Here is an 18,721-nt window from a genome sequence, read left to right as displayed (position 1 = left end):
TTGTAAAACCTGAAAGGAAAGAAGATTATTTCAAGTTTGATCAAGGTCTTTTGAATGGCTGCAGGCAATAAATTAGATAAAAATTATTTCAGGAAACTGAAAGTGGGTGCAGGGTGAAGATAAGGAAGATCACATTAAGAGAAATGACACAATTAAACATTTTCACAGAAAGATCTTTTCACCTTGTGGATTTATTGATACATTTAGCACACTGGACTTGTTCACATTCTGGAAAGTAGTGACTCCAGATGAGTTCATCTTTTTTTCCTCTTGTTTATTAATTAGTCAGTAAGTGCTTAGCTAGGGTGATATTCTGTGTTAAGGCAGGAGTGAATGCCATTGTCTCAACCTCCATTCTTTAATGTTTCAATAAACTACATTAAATAATTCCGACCGTCAGTACTAGCATTACTCTTCTCTTAGGTGCAGTGCACAAATCAGGCAGACAGATCAACAATGACTCTAAAATGCCACAGAATGTTAGGGATAAGAGAAGACCCAGAACTGAGAGTAGACTAGCAGGGAATGGCAAATTGAACATACAGACAGCATAGCCAGGGGCAAAACAGGACCTGCAGTCACTAATCTGAAACATTTCATTTGACATGTATGGCAGTTTTTATAGTTTTGTTTTTTATAGCATTAACTGCATAGTGGAGAGAAAAATTTTTATGCCTGTGCTGCAATTCAAAATGTGGGAATATTTTTCATAATGTTAATCCTGCATATTTCATTCATATCAATAGCAAAACACCATCTCATAGACACAGACTTAAATGGCTGATAATTACACAGAATTATGTTGTCTGTGCACAAATTGTCCATTCATGTTAAAAAAAAGTTTCCATTAATAAATGGCACCATGGACAAATATGGTGGCTGAGGATTATCACTAATCCATAGTCCTGAGTTCCAATCTTACTCATCTTAGTCATTGTCAATCTTAGTCATTGTGTCTATGTGAAGTTTGCACATTTTCCTTGTATATGTGTTGGTTTTACTCTAGATACTGAACATTTCTTCTCATATTCCATATTCTCATATTTTAGGTTAATTGCCAATCCTAGACTCAGTTTGTGCATGAATAGACCCTGCAATGGACTGCCATCTTTCCCTGGGTTGGATCCTACCTTGCAAAGGATGAGACTTGCATAGATTCCAGTCCCCAATGAACAAGAATTGGATGAGGTTTGTTGAGGAATGCTATATTACATATATCAGATAAGTTTTTTTCAGACAATGTGATCTACTTTTGCCAAATTTTCCTACCTTTTTCTAAGAGAAATAAGAGGAACCTTATTGGCCTACAGCAATATGCTAACTATAGTGTGGAACACGGGACTTCAAAATTAGTGTTATTTATCAAACAATTCACAGATCTCTATTTTTTGATGTTGAATTAATACAAAAATAGAAAAAGAGAACATAACAAATTTGATAAACAAGAGAACACCATTTAGTGTCAGGTTTGTTTGATAAATTTTGTTCCTCAAAGACTCATTACTGTAAATCCATAGATATGAACCTAAATTTTGCCAATTATTAAAAAGTTTATCTTTCTGAAGAATTACACATAAAGAAAACAAGCAACTTATACAGAGATAGTGTATCAACTGGGGACTGAGCCTAACATTCTTAATTGAACCACTGAGCCACCCGGATGTCATAATCAGGGCTGAATTTTGGGGTCTTGTAGCTTTTTCCTGTTATGGAAGCCATTTTGTGTACTGTTGTTAGGATCACATCCTGCATATCTAGGGGTGTGGTCTCTGGGGTTGTGACCTAGAGTTCATCAGAAGATGGAATAAAAGGTCAGCGTTTCAATAGATACTAGCAGCTGCAGACCTCCATGGCTCCTCTCCATTGTGGGAGGCTGTCACTTTATATTATACATCAGTGATAACACCTGTTTACACTAAGAGTCAAGTAAACCAAGTGACAAAAACCTGCAATCCAATTGGCTGTCCAGCAGAACTCCTGAATCGTGGAGCTGTCATGTAACTGCAGCTCAACAGCATATAGCAAGGACACAGAAGGTTTAGCGGTAGTCACCCCAAATATTAGCCTAGGTATGACAAGTGACTTTGACCATGATATGATTGTTGCTGCCTGAGGTGGCGGTTTCAGCATTTCAAACAGCTGCCTTTCTGGGACTTTAACAAGAATGTATAGAGAATGGGGCAATAGATAACAATCTGTGAGTGGCAGTCATGTGGGTGAAAACATCTTTTCAATGACTGGCCAGACTTTTTCAAATAATAGCTGTTTAGAACAGAGGTTTGCAAAAGGACACTTCTGAATGTACAATACATTGGAACATCCAGTGCATTACTTACAAAATAACAGAAGTCCATGCTGAGTTCAACTCCTGACAACTAAGAACAGAAAGATCAGGCATGAGTTCACTAAAAATGAATGATTGAAGACTGGGAAAATGTTGTTTCATTTGACAAATCTTGATTTCTGCTATGACATGCATAATGACTTTAGTTGACTCAAATGGTCTGTGAAGTCCTCAGATTTCAATCAAACAGAGTACAGTACTTATAGGTGGAGTTGGAGGTCTGCAGAATGAATGGGTGGCCAAATATCTGCAGAAACTATGTAATATTATTGTCTCAGCATGGACCAGAATCCCAAAATAACATTACTAGTATTTTGATGTATCCATGCTGCAAAGAATTAAAGAATGTAAAATATATACTGTATGCTTTTAACTCAGTATCAAACAGAAAGCAGATATGCTGGAGCATTTCATAAATGTTTGGTTAGCAGAATAAGGCTCCTTCATTCCAATTATTGACTTTCATGCCATTTATGTCCCTTCTGGGAGCCCTGGGTTAATCTCTGAGAGACGGTTCTTTCTTGTAAAATAAGAATGGCAAACCTCAGCTCAAAACATTTTATGCGTATGCTCTTCTCCCCCACCCTCCTTTTTCTACCAGGGTGGTTCACTCGACTCCTCTTCAAACAGTCCCCTAAATGTCTTGTACATGTCTTGGATGACACACTTCTAGTTGCCATTTCAAAAAGAAGCTGAAGGGCTCTGAGACACCTGACTATACATGTGCTGTTATATTTTGCCATTATGAAAGGATGTACTTAATTAAGGCATTGCCTCAGTCCTCATCTGTGCTCCGCTATTGGCCAAAACAGACCATTCTTCCTGTCTTGCTTTTGTCATATTGGTTTTAAACAGGGACATAAATAAGTCAGTGTCTCAGGTTAAGTCAAAGCACCATAACAAACTGGGAAAAACCAGCATCAATGCTCAATGACTATTGCTCTATAGCTCTCACTCCCACCGTGATGAAGTGCTTTGAAAGGATGGTCAAAGAATATATAATATCCAAACTCCCTGCAACGTTCAGTCCACTTCAGTTTGCATATTGCCCCAACTGCTCTACCAATGATGCCATATCATCAACACTCCATCTGATCATGGCCCATTCTGTAAAATAAGAACAGTTAATGTGCAGCTGTTCTTTATTGACTTTAGCTCCGCTTTTAATACAGTTAACCCAGAGCACTTGGTAAGAAAACCTGACCCAGTAGGCACCAACACCCTATTATGCAACTGGATATTGGACTTCCTCACAGACAGACCCCAGAGATTACATGTTGGGAAAAACATCTCTGAGACCATCAACATGAACACTGGAGTCTCCCAAGGCTGTGTTCTGAGTCCTCTGTTGTTCACTTAAATGACTCATGACTTTCATGCCAGGCATGACTCGAATCATATCATCAAATTTGCAGGCGACACAATTGCAGTGGGCCTCATCAACAACAATGATGACTCTGCCTACATCGAGGAAGTGAACCAACTCATTGTCTGTTGTGACAACAACCTGTCACTGAATGTCTAGAAGACAAAGGAGATCATTGTTGATGTCTGGAGGAAACACATGGCACACATTCCACTTATAATCCATGGCAATTCTGTGGAGTCAGAAAGAAGCACAGTTATTGGGGGTGCAGATCATATATATGACCTGACATGGAATACAAACACCATCTCCCTTGTCAAGAAACCACAGAAATGTCTTCACTTTCTACAACAGATGAGGAAAGTAAACTTCTCCCTTCCTGTCCTCACAACATACTACAGAGGCCCTATAGAGAGCATCATGACCAGCATCCTCACAGTCTCGTATGGTAGCTGCACTGTGTTAGATCAGAAATCCCTCCAGAAAGTGGTAAAGGCAGTGGAGGAAATCATCAGAACCACCCTTCCTTCTATACAAGACCTGTATTTGTCACACTGCCTTAGGATCTACTAAGATAGCCAGAGGCACCACCCACCCAACCCATGGACTATTCAAATGTTTGCCCTCTGGGGAGCGATCCGTATTTTGCAGTGCAAATCTTCCGGGCTCAGTAGGAGTTTCTTTCCAAAGGCCATCAGACTGGTAAACTCCCACCAACAACAAGCAACATGTTGCTATATTGGTACTGTTAAACTCCTAAACACACTCACAGACTGTTTTAACACATATCAGAATCTCGTACCTCATAAAATGCTGTTATATATGTGCATTATGTTTTTCGTCACTTGAACACTTTACAACTCTTCACCAATGTGTCTATTGGATTATACATATATTATGTGTGTTATGCTGGCTATTATATCTATCTGTTGTTGCATAACGTTAACTTGTCTTTATGTTGGTGTTCATACATTGACCCTGTAAAAATGCAATTTCATTCAGCTGTACACTCCTTGTTATATAGTTTGAATGACAATAAAGTAAATCCAATCCAATCCAATTCAATTTTGAGCACCTGAGTGTCGGAGATCTTTAACCATAACAACCTGAAGAAGCCAGCTATCTCTGCAACTGAATGAGATGGAGCTCTTTAGAATCCAAAACGCAATCCTAATTCATGTTGACTGTGAGAAGTTCCAGTTTTTCTTACTTAATGATGGAAATGCTGATGGAGCCATACATGAACATAAATCGGAGCACACATGTTTCCACTAATGTCACACTTCACCTATTTGTGTTTAGCAGCAAATGTTCAATATCCATAAACAGATTCTTCTATCAGATAACCAAAGGCCTGTGTGGCACGCGGCTGGGGGTGGTGCCCAGCCGGGACGCCCAGGAGGAACGGGGGAAGGGCTCATTCCTCCTCCGGACCACGAGGGGGCGGCCGCCCTGGTTCCTTTGAGGGCCACGGGTACAGGGCTTGGAAGCCCAACCCTGTAGGGGCCCATGGTCTCCGCCAGGGGGCGCCCCATGCCTGAAGGACCCGGAACCCCAACACTTCCGCCACACCAGGAAGTACTGGGGGGAAGAAGATTGGGAATACCCGGAGGGCTTCTGGGAACACAGCTGGCACTTCCGCCACACAGGGGAGTGTCTAGGGAGTGTCGGGGATCACCTGGAGCCCATCCGGGCACTTATAAAAGGGGCCGCCTCCCTGCAGAGAAGGACTGGAGTCGGGTGAGGAGTGGACAAGGTTTTGGAGGCAGGAGAAAGGAGGCGGCCTGACGAGCAGGCAGAGAGAGCGTGAGAGCCTGGACTTTGGGGGAGATTGGTGCTTTGGCACTGGGTTGGTGCACTTGGACATTGTAAATATAATGTACAATAAACGTGTGGTGGACTTGAATATGGTGTCCGTCGGTCTGTGTCCGGGCAGCGTATCACACCCGGAAAACAATGTCTACTTTCTTTGCACCCAGATCCATGTATATCTCTTCATAGCCAAGTTTCTGTTATACTGTATTCCTGTATTTTTATATAAGATATAAGACAGTCTGACTTTGATGATATACAATTTCCTTGCTTGGCTACTATGAGGAGCTTCTATTTGTGCTTTTTTATCTGTGTGCAATGGTACTTGCACTGACAGTGTGTCCTTCTAAAATTGCATTTTTGGTTGCCAATAAGAGGCTATGCTGTTTTTTTTACAGCTTTTTCTCTTTAGATGTTTCTTGTTGTTTCTTCAGCTTCACATCAGTATCATTAGGCATATACTTAAGTGAAGTTGAAAGGATTCTGTATTTACTCTACAGCAAGGGCAAGAGAAGGTGGCAATACCAGAAGTAATTTATCTTTGTCTTCATCACTTAATATAGAAAAAGCAAGTGTGATTCCATAGAAAGAAAAAAAGAGATTAGAAAAAGAGTACAAGGTGAGTCAGGTAATTTATGCTCAAGCAGGTGAGGAAGGGAGTAAGTGCAACATGCACATTTAACAGGTGTAGAATGATAGTGTAGACAGCTGAATTTGTCCAAAAAAGTAAAAGAGAGAGAAGAAGAATAGATCAAAATGACAACTGGATGCCATGAGAAATAGAAAAAGGAAAAAATGTACAGTTGTGGCCAAACGTTTTGTGAATGATACAAATAATTTTCACAAAGTTTGCTGTCTCAGTTTTTATGATGGCAATTTGCATATACTCCAGAATGTTATGAAGAGTGATCAGATGAATTGCAATTAATTGCAAAGTCCCTTTTTGCCATGAAAATGAACTTAATCCCAAACAACCCATTTCCACTGCATTCCAGCCCTGCCACAAAAGGACCAGCTAACATCATTTCAGTGATCCTCTCATTAATACAGGTGAGAGTGTTGACGGGGACAAAGCTGGAGATCACTCTGTCATGCTAATTCAGTTAGAATAGAGAGGTTCAATTGTTGTGAAGAAGGCTTCAGGGCACCCAAGAAAGTCCAGCAAGCACCAGGACTGTCTCCTAAAGTTGATTCAGTTGTGGGTTTGGGGCATCACCAGTGCAGAGCTTGCTCAGGAATGGCAGCAGGCAGGTGTGAGTGCATCTGCATGCACAGTGTGGCAAAGACCTTTGGAGGATGGCCTGGTGTCAAGAAGGGCAGTAAAGAAGCCACTTCTTTCCAAGAAAAACATCAGGGACAGTCTGATATTCTGCAAATGGTACAGGGATTGGACTGGTGAGGACTGGGGTAAAGTCAAATTCTCTGATGAATCCCCTTTCTTTGGGGAATCTGGAAAAAAGATTGTCTAGAGAAGAAAAGGTGAGCACTATCAACAGTCCTGTGTCATGCCAACAGTAAAGCATCCTGAGACCATTCATGTGTGGGGTTGCTTCTCAGGCAAGGGAGTGGGCTCACTCACAATTTTGAGAACACAGCCATGAATAAAAAATGGTACCAAAACATTCTCAGAGAGCAACTTCTCCCAACCATCCAAGAAGAGTTTGGTGATGAACAATGCCATTTCCCAGCAAGATGGAGCACCATGCCTTAAGGCAAAAGTGGTAAATAAGTGGCTCAGGGAACAAACCATCTAAATTTGGGGTCCATGGCCAGGAAGCTCCCCAGATCATAATCCCACTGAGAATTTGTGGTCAATCCTCAAGAGGTGGTTGGACAAACAAAAATCCATAAATTCTGACAAACTCCAAGCACTGATTATGCAAGAATGGGCAGCTGCCATCAGTCAGGATTTGGCTCAGAAGATGATTGACAGCATGCCAGGGCGAATTGCAGAGGTCTTGAAAATGAAGGGCCAACACTGCAAATATTGACTCTTTGCATAAACTTAATGTAATAGTCAATAAAAGCCTTTGAAACCTATGAAATGCTTGTAATTATACTTTAATATACCATAGAAACATCTGACAAAAAGTTCTGTGAAAACCAATTCTTGTGTCATTCTCAAATCTTTTGGCTACGACTGTAGAGGAGGTAGCATAGAATATACAGAGTCAGAGTTTTTCACATGTTGTTCGGCTCTCATTCATGGAATCTCCCTATTGCCTGTTTGGGATTTTGTAAATTCTCGTTTTGGTTGTCTGGTTTTTGGACTCTTGCCTTTGGCTTTAGATTATGGATTGTGGACTTAGTGTTTCTTCTTTTTTGGATTGCCTCTTTGAACCAACTATTTGTTTCTTCTTAAGTAATTTTTTAATTCTCTTCTTGTTTTGATTGTATTCATTTCTTGAACAGAGTATATTATTATTATAAGGAGTGTTTTATTATTTTTATGGCTCCGTTTTCCCTTTTTGAAGAATATAGGGATGACACCCTTTTTTAGGATACAAGCTGTCAGCCTCCTATTTGAATTTTAGGGCCAGGCCTTCTTTGTGGTTCAAAGCCTTTGTCTGACTTTCTTGAGCACAAAATCATTGTAGTAAAATACCTGACCTTATACTTCTTGGTGCTTCAACAGTGGTAGTAACAGTAGTCCAGTATGACTATTTTGTTTACTACTTGCAGAAAATGATAAGTGCCAAAATTGAGGAAATTTATGTTCACTATTTTCTGGCATTCATAGATACTAGTCCCTGAGCATTATCTGGAAAGCACTGATAAGATGTATGACATGCTGAACCCAGCAATTCAAAGTTAAGACCAAGGTTACACATATATTTTGAGAAGATTCTAAAAGTGTGAAGTGGCTGCAGATTTTAACTTTAACCACTTTCTAAATAATCATTATTTCTAGTTGTTAGGGAAGGATATTGTTTAATCATTTGAGTTCTTAGTATTCTTATTGTGCCATGAAAAAGAATATAATATTGTAGATTTTTTTGTTTTTGAGAACATCATTAAAACATTTTGTGAAATGGAGCCAATTAGTTCTTCTCATACGTTTACTTTTCTCTTATTCATTTTCTTCCACAAAAATACTGAGACAGATACTTATATTGGAGTATATACAGGAACAATTCAGATCAACATAGCTGTTTAGCTGGTGGTTGTCTTATCATCTACATATAATTTTTAACTGTAGCTTACTAAAAAAAGATATAATTAAAGCTCTTGAATGTTTATAAACAAGCAACTTGATATCCCAAAAATACATTCAACTGGCAGCAATAATTCACTTCTAGTTAAGAAATCAGCAGGACTATAAAAATTGCAGGTTACTGGAAAAATGTATTACATCATCTACCATACAATTCTGCCCTTTATATTTGAACCATTCAAAAATATCCATTTTGTCATTGTCAATGCGATGAAGAAATTGCCTGAAAGAATATAAACATTTGCCATATGTGTTTATAAGATGCCAAATCAAACTTTTTCATATCTGAATCACTGTATGATTTAGATTAGTTAAATATTAACAAACTTTCTGGCTTTTAATTTTATGTGCATAGGCTCCCTTCCATCATTAATAGTTGTTCTATTGTTGTTTTCACCATAAAAATACATTCCCTGCCCTTAGTTGTATTAAAAATGGTTCAAAGCATTACATGGACCACCATATGATCATTATTTTCCCGTTATGTCTTTTTTGGGAAAACATGGGTTCAAAAAATTGATGGCTAGACAGATGGATGACATGCAACGAAGATCAGATACACTGTTCCAAATATCAAAACAAAGAAAACTCAATCGAATATTTAAAGTTCACTGTAAACTACTTTGCTTCTTTTTGCAAACACTTACAGTATGTCCTGGTAACTGTCACAAGTGAGCTGACCTCAAAACACCCAGGGCATTCTCAGACCAAAATACCACTTTATCATACGGGACACACAAACACATCTTGGGCATTTTAGAGAAGTGGTCGGTCATACTGCGTGCCTTTGGACAACACCGGAAAATAATGACAGGTCTACAAAGTAGCCACCACAGCCTGAAATTAAACTTGGGTCCAAGTGCTTTGAGTTTATTTTACTACTACTACTCAACCAAACAAAATTAAATTATTTAGATGTTGGGTTTGATAAGACAGAATAATTAATGATGCTCAGATGTTCCATCATTTTCATGTCGACGGTAGATAATATGTAGTGGCACAATACTATTTGTTTATTAAATCTGTTTTAATTATATCTAGCCATTTATTCTGGCCTTGAAAGTGTCTATTTTCCCTAAAACCTACACACTTCTTTCCACTATTATAGGTTACAAATCTAATTAAGGGTAAAAATGTCAATTCTGATCAATTTTGATTTTAGCCTTTACATCAAATTAGTTGTAAAGGTTTGTAGATTTAATTATCTGTATATTTTGTACTTGAGCATGATCACATAGTGAGTCAGAAATGGGCCTTGAACCAGGAGAGAGTTCTGGATAAAAATTTGTTAACCACAAGTGATGTCCAAAAAAATGTCATTTGAGACTTTAAATTCTGTTTTAAAAAATATGCAGCATCTTGTATTTATTTATATATTACTATTTAAATGGATACATATTTTATTTTCTAGATGGAATGATGGTGTAGTATTTAACAGTGTTTTTTCAAGCATCAAAGCCTTGGTTATCAATCCTTCTCCTGGTCATTATCTGCATGGATTTTGTACATTCTCATTTTCCATACCAGCTGACCCTCGCTGGCTCCACCTACGTAGCAGTGAAACAGGAGAAACTTTAAAAACCAATCAAAAAATGGCCAAGCGGAAGGTAGGTACATTCCAATGTCAAATGTTTGTCACCATATTTGATCGTGTTCAGCTCTGACAGGAGAGCATCCCCTGTGTGGGAAGAAAACCACATGGCAATGATATCTCTGGCAATCAGCAGCTACCCTCTAAATCACACATAGCTCTGATCTCTCTCTCAAAAATGTCCAATGTTACTCCTTAACAATCTGTAGATGATAATGTCTGTTGAAAAAACAGGTATTGCTAGCTAAGCGGAGGCAAGGTACGCTCCAACACATGGTGTGAGGTAGACCGACTGGATCGAAGGCTGGAGCTCAGTGAGAAGGGCCCCACCCCTCTCCCCTCAGCCCATATCCTCTCTCTCAGATTTGCGCAAATAAATCGGTACCGCAAGCAAACTATAATACGATGCAATGAGAGAAGTCACAAAATCAACCAGAATGTCCAAGCAAATTATAGAAAAAAGCTGATCTAAATCCGTTAAGTAGTTATCTCGTGAAAAGCAGACAGATGTTGGATTTTAAATATAGATATAGATGTGAATTTTTTTCTGGGTAATGTGGTTTACCTCTTATATCCCTAAAGACATGCAGGTCCGATTAACTGATAATTAATTGGCCCAGTATAGACTGGGCTCTGAATGAATGTTAGTGTGGCAGTGGACGTTGCTTTTTTGTCTTGAGCCCAATGTTTTGGTCCCCCTGAGCCTGAAATGGGTGAAAATGATTAGTCAAAATCAATTTTATGAGCGATATGAATGATATTTATGATTTTATGGTAATCCTGCAAAAGTTAGGTACTGATAATGGATCAAGAGATAGTGGTGTATAATGATAACAGTTTTAACACAATAAAGTTTAATTACTAGTACAATTTCTTCAGGCTTGCAAAGTAGGGAGCAAAAACATAATATCTGACTTATAGTAAAATCTTAACTTTAACTGGGAGATGCTCTTTTCCTAAACAGAAAATTTAAGAGCATATCAGTTCCATTTCTACAAAATAAAAAGCAGAATATGCAGTTACATTAAAGAATTAATATGCATTTTTTTTTTTTACTTGTGTTAATATTTCAGCAGTTGTGACCATTACTAAATATTGCTTCTGGTGCATCTCTTGATTGCTTTCTATCACTTTTCCTGGATCTGCTTTATCCCTTTCATGTTCACTCAAACATATACAATCAATCAAAATTTGTCTCTGGCATGTGGAAAACAAACAAAGAGAACATGCACATGTTTAGGTGACATTTTGCTTTGCTTTTTGCTTGTATTCATTTTTCATGTTTGAAGGTGAACCTTCTGTCCAGTCTGAGGTCTACAACTCTCTGGAGCAGGTTTGCAGTGAGTCTGAGTCATATTACACAACTGATTTTTATTTGTAGCCTTCATTTATATAATCTTAGCGAGTTAGAGGCAGTCAGCAGCACTCTCTCGTGAAGATGATCGCCTAATGTGACATGCCCATCAACCAAATGTGCGACAAGCTCAGATGAAATCAAACAGGTTTTACTTTCCCTTTAATTGTAGGGACCAACTGTATGTGCAGGAGAGCTGACTGCCAATGATTGCTCATCCAGAGGTACAATGCATATAATGCAGTGGCAAGAATTAGGAAGCACACATGTTTTGAACCTCACAAACAGAAGAGGAGCTCATCTGTCGGATGTCTTGTGTTTTATATTCTAAAACAGAAATGCTGCCTTTCAGAATGTGGTAAGAACAGAACAGGATGGTGCTTTTTGTGCGAGTTAATGTCATTAGTAGTTTTTTTTTTTTTGATAGACTATTGAAACCTACTGTGAACAGAGGCAGTGCTAATTTTAGGCTTTGATGCTAACAGGGAGTTGAGAATTTTTTGCAGTTTTTAGCTTGGAATGAAAGAGTTTTAAATCACCTTTGTAACATTGCTGAATACTGTTTATTAATAAAGAGTTCTGCTGCAATCTCTTTTACACCAACACCACCAAGAACTATACGTAGCATGTTCAACGGTGATCAGACCTACTGCACAACATCCACCATTAAAGAAATAAAACTAAAACAGATAAAGATGTCTTCCTATTTTATTCCGCTCTGTACTGCAACCCATTGAAAGGCAGGAAAGTCTTTTTTTTTCCTCATTTGTCTATATTTTCTGCCTCTCTCCGCTTCAACTCTTGACTTTAACATTATTAGCTACCTCATTCACTCATGGATACTGCCTGCCTATTCTTCTGTACTAAAAGGGTTACCTCCGGGTCCCTCATATTCATTAAGCTTGTACTGGTGTTACTGAAAAGCTGTTGAAACTGCAATTAGGCATTTTTGCAGTTCAAATATTTGCGGTGCACTGTGACGTGTAATATATACTAAGTAATACACAGAAAATCCGCATGGTCGCACATTTTCAACATGAAGAATCACAAAACATTGGACATATTTTGGCTGTCTGTCACCAGGGAGCACTTCTGTCTTAAAGTGCTACTGATCAGTGACTTTTAGCTGAAAAATAAAATGTTAATTGCTGCTTCAGAATCACTAATACATTTTAAATAATTTCCTGTGGCACACTAACCTTTTGAACGAGGCTATAGACATGCTGACAAAGGTAAATGTTTACAGAATGACAGAAAATGTCAATGTCAAGTTGTTACTGTGTCGTAAAGGTTTTTGTTGTATTGATTTGTCAGGAAAGTAACAGGGAAACATTATGTTGGTTACAGGAGTTACATTATTATGTCAAGTATTTATGTTTAATTTTACAATTTAAGCCCCAGATCAGTAAAGCTAAACAATTCAAGAGCGGTTATTAAGATTTAATTAATAAAAGAATTCATTGAAAACCTTACATTTAATCACCTTCTTTACAGTTGCATTACTTATTGCTTCCTGATTCCTTAAACTGGTGCCAGTGCCTCTGACATGTGCAACTTTTTTTCTCTAATTCTGGAATCTCTTTTTCAGTCAGGCATTGTCTTTCAATCTGTCAATTATTACATACTTCTTGATGTTGATAAAGTGGCAAAGTGATGTTATGTGATGTTGGTTGGTGCTTTACTCCTGAATTTGAATCTCGGCCCAGTCACAATCAGTGCAATATGTGGATGCTCTGTTTTCCAACCATGTTCATTTTAGGATATTCATTCTTTAAAAGTAATAGCTACTTTCTTGTTCTTGCTTTTACTCTTAAGCAAATAAGGTTTGCCTTTTTAGTGTTACTGTTATATACAGAATATGCCTTTATTTTACTTTTAGATTTTCATCAATCTATTATTTGTTCCCTGACGTATTTAGTTTCCAAAGCACTTTGTGAGCGTGGTCATTATAAAAGATATAGTATTTTTTAAAAGCTCAGTTCTTTGTGAAGATTACCTTGAAAATCCGTGGAACTAAAACTCTTGCATCCTGTTAATTAGCTGTGTTACCCAGCTTCAAAGCTTTTCAAAGTCAATGGGCTGTAGTTATAGTGGCATTGATTGATCAGATGTATCAGCATTACCAAGTACTTTTCTGTATAAAATATTTGTATTTTTTAAAAGGGGTTAATATTATTAGTTTCCTTGAGCTGCTTACCGTTGAACATGCTACATATAGTTGTTGGTGTAAAAGAGATTGCAGTAGAACTCTTTATTAATAAACAGTATTCAGTAATGTTACAAAGGTGATTTAAAACTCTTTCATTCCAAGCTAAAAACTGCAAAAAATTCTCGACTCCCCATTAGCATCAAAGCCTAATATTAGCACTGCCTCTGTATACAGTAGGATTCAATAATTGTCTGTCAAAAAAAAAAAAAAACTACTAATGACATTAACTCACACAAAAAGCACCATTGTGTTCTGTTCTTACCACATTCTGAAAAGCAGCATCTTCGTCAGCTATAGAAAAAATTGTGCTTCATTCTGTTCAGTTGTGGCTTGGTGCCATTGGTTAATTTGCACTGTTTTTTTATTCTCTTGGATTTTTTTAACCACAATAAAGTGCTTAATGCTTATCATTGATTGATATTGCAAACTTAATAGCAATATGAAGGGGGACTATAGTGTTGGCTTTTTAAAAAATGCTATGCATTGATAAAAATGTAAAGAAATCATTTTATCTCCAATTTATTGTCACATGTGACAGACCCTCTGGTCTGTCGAAACAACCAACAGTGCTGTGGGATATTTTTCTCCACTTTTAACTGTGCTTGTTTCACCAAGAAGACAACCGCTTTTCAAATACAGTCTGTGGGTTGTCAATGAACTTAATGTAAAACTACGTCCCAAAGCCACAAAAGCTGAGAAGCACTGCTCTGAAATAAATGCTGTATTCCAACAAGACAATGAAATTGTTATCTCAGTGTGGTTCAGGAAAAAAGAAAATGCAGTAGTTGCTACTTTTGATGACATGCTGCATTTATCGATGTTCTTATTTAAACTTTGTGAGCATTAATGAAATCATCTGGAGCAGAACATTGGCTGATGGGAATTGTAGCTCCTAGTTCAGCATTTTCACAAGGTTGCGGATAAGACTGACCATGCTCACACCTATGGGACCAGGCAAGCACTTGCTTCTTTGAGCTGAACTTTGCACCTTTTGCTTCACTTCTGCAGACAGTTTATATATGCATAAACCAGCATGCCCCATTTCTCAGCACTGTTATGACACTGGAGATGTGAAACGCTACAATGTCCAACTCGCCAGAGCATTATTGACAAAATCAACAAATTAAAAATAAAAAGTGTTGGCTAATTTTATTTTTTCTGAAACATTATCAAATTTCAATCAAATCTGTCAAAACATTTTTGAGATTTTGGGATATTTCATTTTTCAAATTTGTCCTCTAAATATCGATATATTGAAAAGTCTGTTGTTAGTAGATACCTAGATGTACCATCCTGGAAAATTTCAGCTTTTTAGCTAAATGGGAAAGTGTTTTTGTTGATGAGTGAGTTATTGAGTAAGTCGTTCAACTTTGCATTGCATATATTTATTATTACACAACAGAATCAGCAATATCAGTGTTCATCACCCTCGTAACAGTGGGCCAGTAGCCTCATCATAGATTTGGGGAATTCATTATTGGCAGTACGGTGAATGATAACAGTGTTCATGTGCTTTATACAATACAACAATGTGATTTAGCTTGTTGTTATTAAAATGTGACATGCAACAAAAGAAAATGAAAGAAATATATGAACTAACCAGAATGCAAACCTAACTTCAGGGATTTTTGAAACAGAAGCATATTTAACAAAATCATGGTGGAATGGATTTCATTTACAATATGTCATTTGTGTAAAACATTTCCAAAATGACATTAATTTACAATTGCATACTCACTTAGCAATACTTGAACATTTGCAAATAATGTCAATCAAAATCATTGATGTTGATACACATGAGCACTGTTAAAATTGCTCATTAAACTGATGATAATGAATCTACTAGAAAGACCATTAGGCTCACTAGGTACCTACTGGCTCATTCATTGGACTCATAGCAACTGATAATACTCATTCTGTCATTTATAACAAATAGACTGGGTGACATTTTTGTTGCTCCCTTTTGCTACACATACTTGTGTACCATTCTATAGTACAAGCGTTCAAATTATTAAACACTTTTTATTATCTATATCTAATAAATATCACATAAATGTTAAAAACCATAAATTTTTTCTTAAAGATACTCCTTCATAATGCAGTATCCTTATCAACTTGGAATCATCTTAGTTTATATTCATGATTTTATTATTTTTATTTTGTTAAATATCAATTAGTATTTTAGTGTCTATTAGTTTAGAATTCAAGCACCCAATGTAGTCTGAGTGATAAATAGTGTAATATGGAACTATGATTCTTTCTTTTTTTTCTATTTATATAAACTATATCAGAAAATAAAGATATTTTTGATAAATTAAAATAGAATATGGTAATCCTCACACTGCATGTGGCATTTTACCCACTATAAATACATTAATGCATAAAAGGTTTTATAGCCATTTGTACAGTCTTAAATTTTATTTTAAAATAGAATACTTGTACAACAGTTTGTGTGGGTGTACCTGCATACTTGTGAGTGGTAAGAATTAAATTATCTGAGAACATAGTAATGTAAGCCTATTGCCACTGCCTCTTACTAACCATAAACCAGTCACTGTATTTACTGCAATCTAATTAAATGCATATTGAATATATAGGGTGCAGACAAAATGTTTTATGTGTATAATGAAAAACGAAAACATCAAATGCTAAATATATTATAACCACCAGTTGCATCATTACCAGGCAGAAAAAAATAGAACAGAATATCATACAGTTAATGAAATGAACCACACACAGCCAAGTCACTTGCGTCATTAGATAAAAATAAAGCCAATAAATTAACAAATTAAACTTTCGTTGTTTTACAGCTCCATAAAAAGGACCAAAATGAGTGTCAAGGTAACAAGCACTACACATTTTGAGCAGTGCTCGGATTTTTCAGTTTTTGATTACATGCCATGCATAATTTCTTTTCTTTCTAATTCTAAATAAGAAAATTCGCTATCAGATTATTAAATTATTAAATAAAAAGTAAAAGTGTATACGATGTGAAGTAATATAATGTGATGTAGAGTATTCAGCACTTTATTCAGTACATCACTTAGGCGAGTATTTGTATGCCTGCTTTTTCAATTATTAGGTTAAAATGTTCCCATTGCCCCAAAATATCCAAAGTACTATAAGCGCTGTACATTACTGCTTACTCGAAAAATAGCGACACTTTGCGTTCATCGGCTTTGTCTTTTTTTCCATTTAAGACGCAAGGTTTCCAAAGAAAAACATCTCCCACACCAGTTCTCATTGCATCGCAGATTTGTTAGGGTGTTAAAAGAATGGATCGTTAAGATCAACTAAATTAAATCTGAAGCACATTAAAATTAGTGGCAAACCGAGCAGTAGATAGATAGATAGATAGATAGATAGATAGATAGATAGATAGATAGATAGATAGATAGATAGATAGATAGATAGATAGATAGATAGATAGATAGATAGATTTTTACCTTTGTGCCCAAGCTAATATTGATATCGATCCGTCGTTTCTTTTGCTCCAAAATGCTTAAAAGATGTTCTTGAAATACACCTATTTTTGTAAAAAAGTGGTCGTTGTGCCAACAGCCTTCCATGTTATCAAAATCAACCCCAAGGCGAAGCAAAAACTTTACGCTACGGGGGTCCAGTGCGATCTGTTGAGGTCTGCACAGTAACGACGTCCGATTACGTTCGTCCAGTAAAGTCAGTTTCAGCACCTTTCCGGAACGGACAGCGACTAATGCAGCAGTTAGCCCCACCGGACCAGAACCAACGACTAAAACAGGGATACGAGCTCTCCATTGTCTGATCCCATCCAAACTGACTTTAACTACAACATACACCAAAACTGCAAACAAAGTACTAAGGATAGTGTCGTAGGCCAAAGTTGCATACTTCTCTTCAATGCTGCCGTTAAAGTAATCTTCAGTGTTACTCATATTTAATCTGAAAGCTGCATAGGATATCTCAGTCGCCAGTTACATGCGCGATAATTATTGTGAACAGCTGTCCCAAAACCTCCTCATGTTCTTCGTTTGAAAAGACATGAAAGTCTCATGATTTCTGTAATTATAAAAAGTGCTGCTGTAATTTCTGTTAAACGCAAATTAACCGCACATTGCCCAAGCAGCCCAACTGCAGAGTAAGAGCTCGAGGAAAGGCTCTAAACAGAAATGTGACAAAAACTCCGCTGTAAAACAGTCCTGGAGAATGCTTTTTAAAGCACTTCTGCTACAAGCCAGGAAGCAGGTGGAACAATACGCGTCACTAATATTTTATGAGCTAAGTTTTTATAGCTAGCAATAATCAGGTTTTTCCTCCAGCAAAAAGCAAGACACGCCCCTATGCCGTATGCACACGCTCTCCATCGGCAATGTGATTACAGTCTCCGGTGTTGCTGTGGCTGCAGTTTCGCGTAGAGAGGAAAAAAACTGCCGTGGCAGCTACTATGTCTTGTTTTCAGCAAAGATCCGTAGACTTCATTAGCCTTATAAAAATGTTCGATTTTTCCATACTAGCTTCTTTTCTTTGCATTCTCAGCAAATGTTAAAGAATATTAAGCTTCATAACAACAATTAAAAGCGAGTCTTAGATATGCTTGCCTGCGTACTATAAACGTGGATTTCTAGGCAGTTACACGGAAAGCGAAAATGAAGTGTCCCACTCCTGTACTAAATAAAGCTTTCATCTTTCAAAACGACAACCCATTTTGTCATTTCTTTTATAAATAAATCAGAACTATACTGTAGAACCTATAATCCAGTTACAAATGTATTATCACTAAAGTGTTTCTGTGTGTTATGATGTGAAGAGCAGTGTGTTGGTTCTCATTTGATTTTTGTCTTACAGAATGTAC

At 37.2% G+C, this 18,721-nt stretch overlaps 1 protein-coding gene across 1 annotated transcript in view; it reads right to left on the bottom strand.

Annotated features, from left to right (window-relative positions):
- Positions 1 to 18,506, bottom strand: part of si:dkey-234i14.6 (uncharacterized) — a 136,252-nt gene extending 117,746 nt beyond the window's left edge. Inside the window, exon 1 of the mRNA XM_051932017.1 lies at positions 17,337 to 18,506. Coding sequence (XP_051787977.1) covers positions 17,337 to 17,804 — 468 coding nt within the window. The 5' untranslated portion in view covers positions 17,805 to 18,506. The remainder of the gene's footprint in view (positions 1 to 17,336) is intronic.
- Positions 18,507 to 18,721: the final 215 nt, after the last annotated feature.

Source organism: Erpetoichthys calabaricus, chromosome 9 (genome assembly GCF_900747795.2).
Source record: "Erpetoichthys calabaricus chromosome 9, fErpCal1.3, whole genome shotgun sequence".
NCBI lineage: Eukaryota > Metazoa > Chordata > Cladistia > Polypteriformes > Polypteridae > Erpetoichthys > Erpetoichthys calabaricus.
The sequence above is the reverse complement of the archived record's forward strand: the minus strand, read 5'-3'. Positions and strand labels throughout refer to the sequence as shown.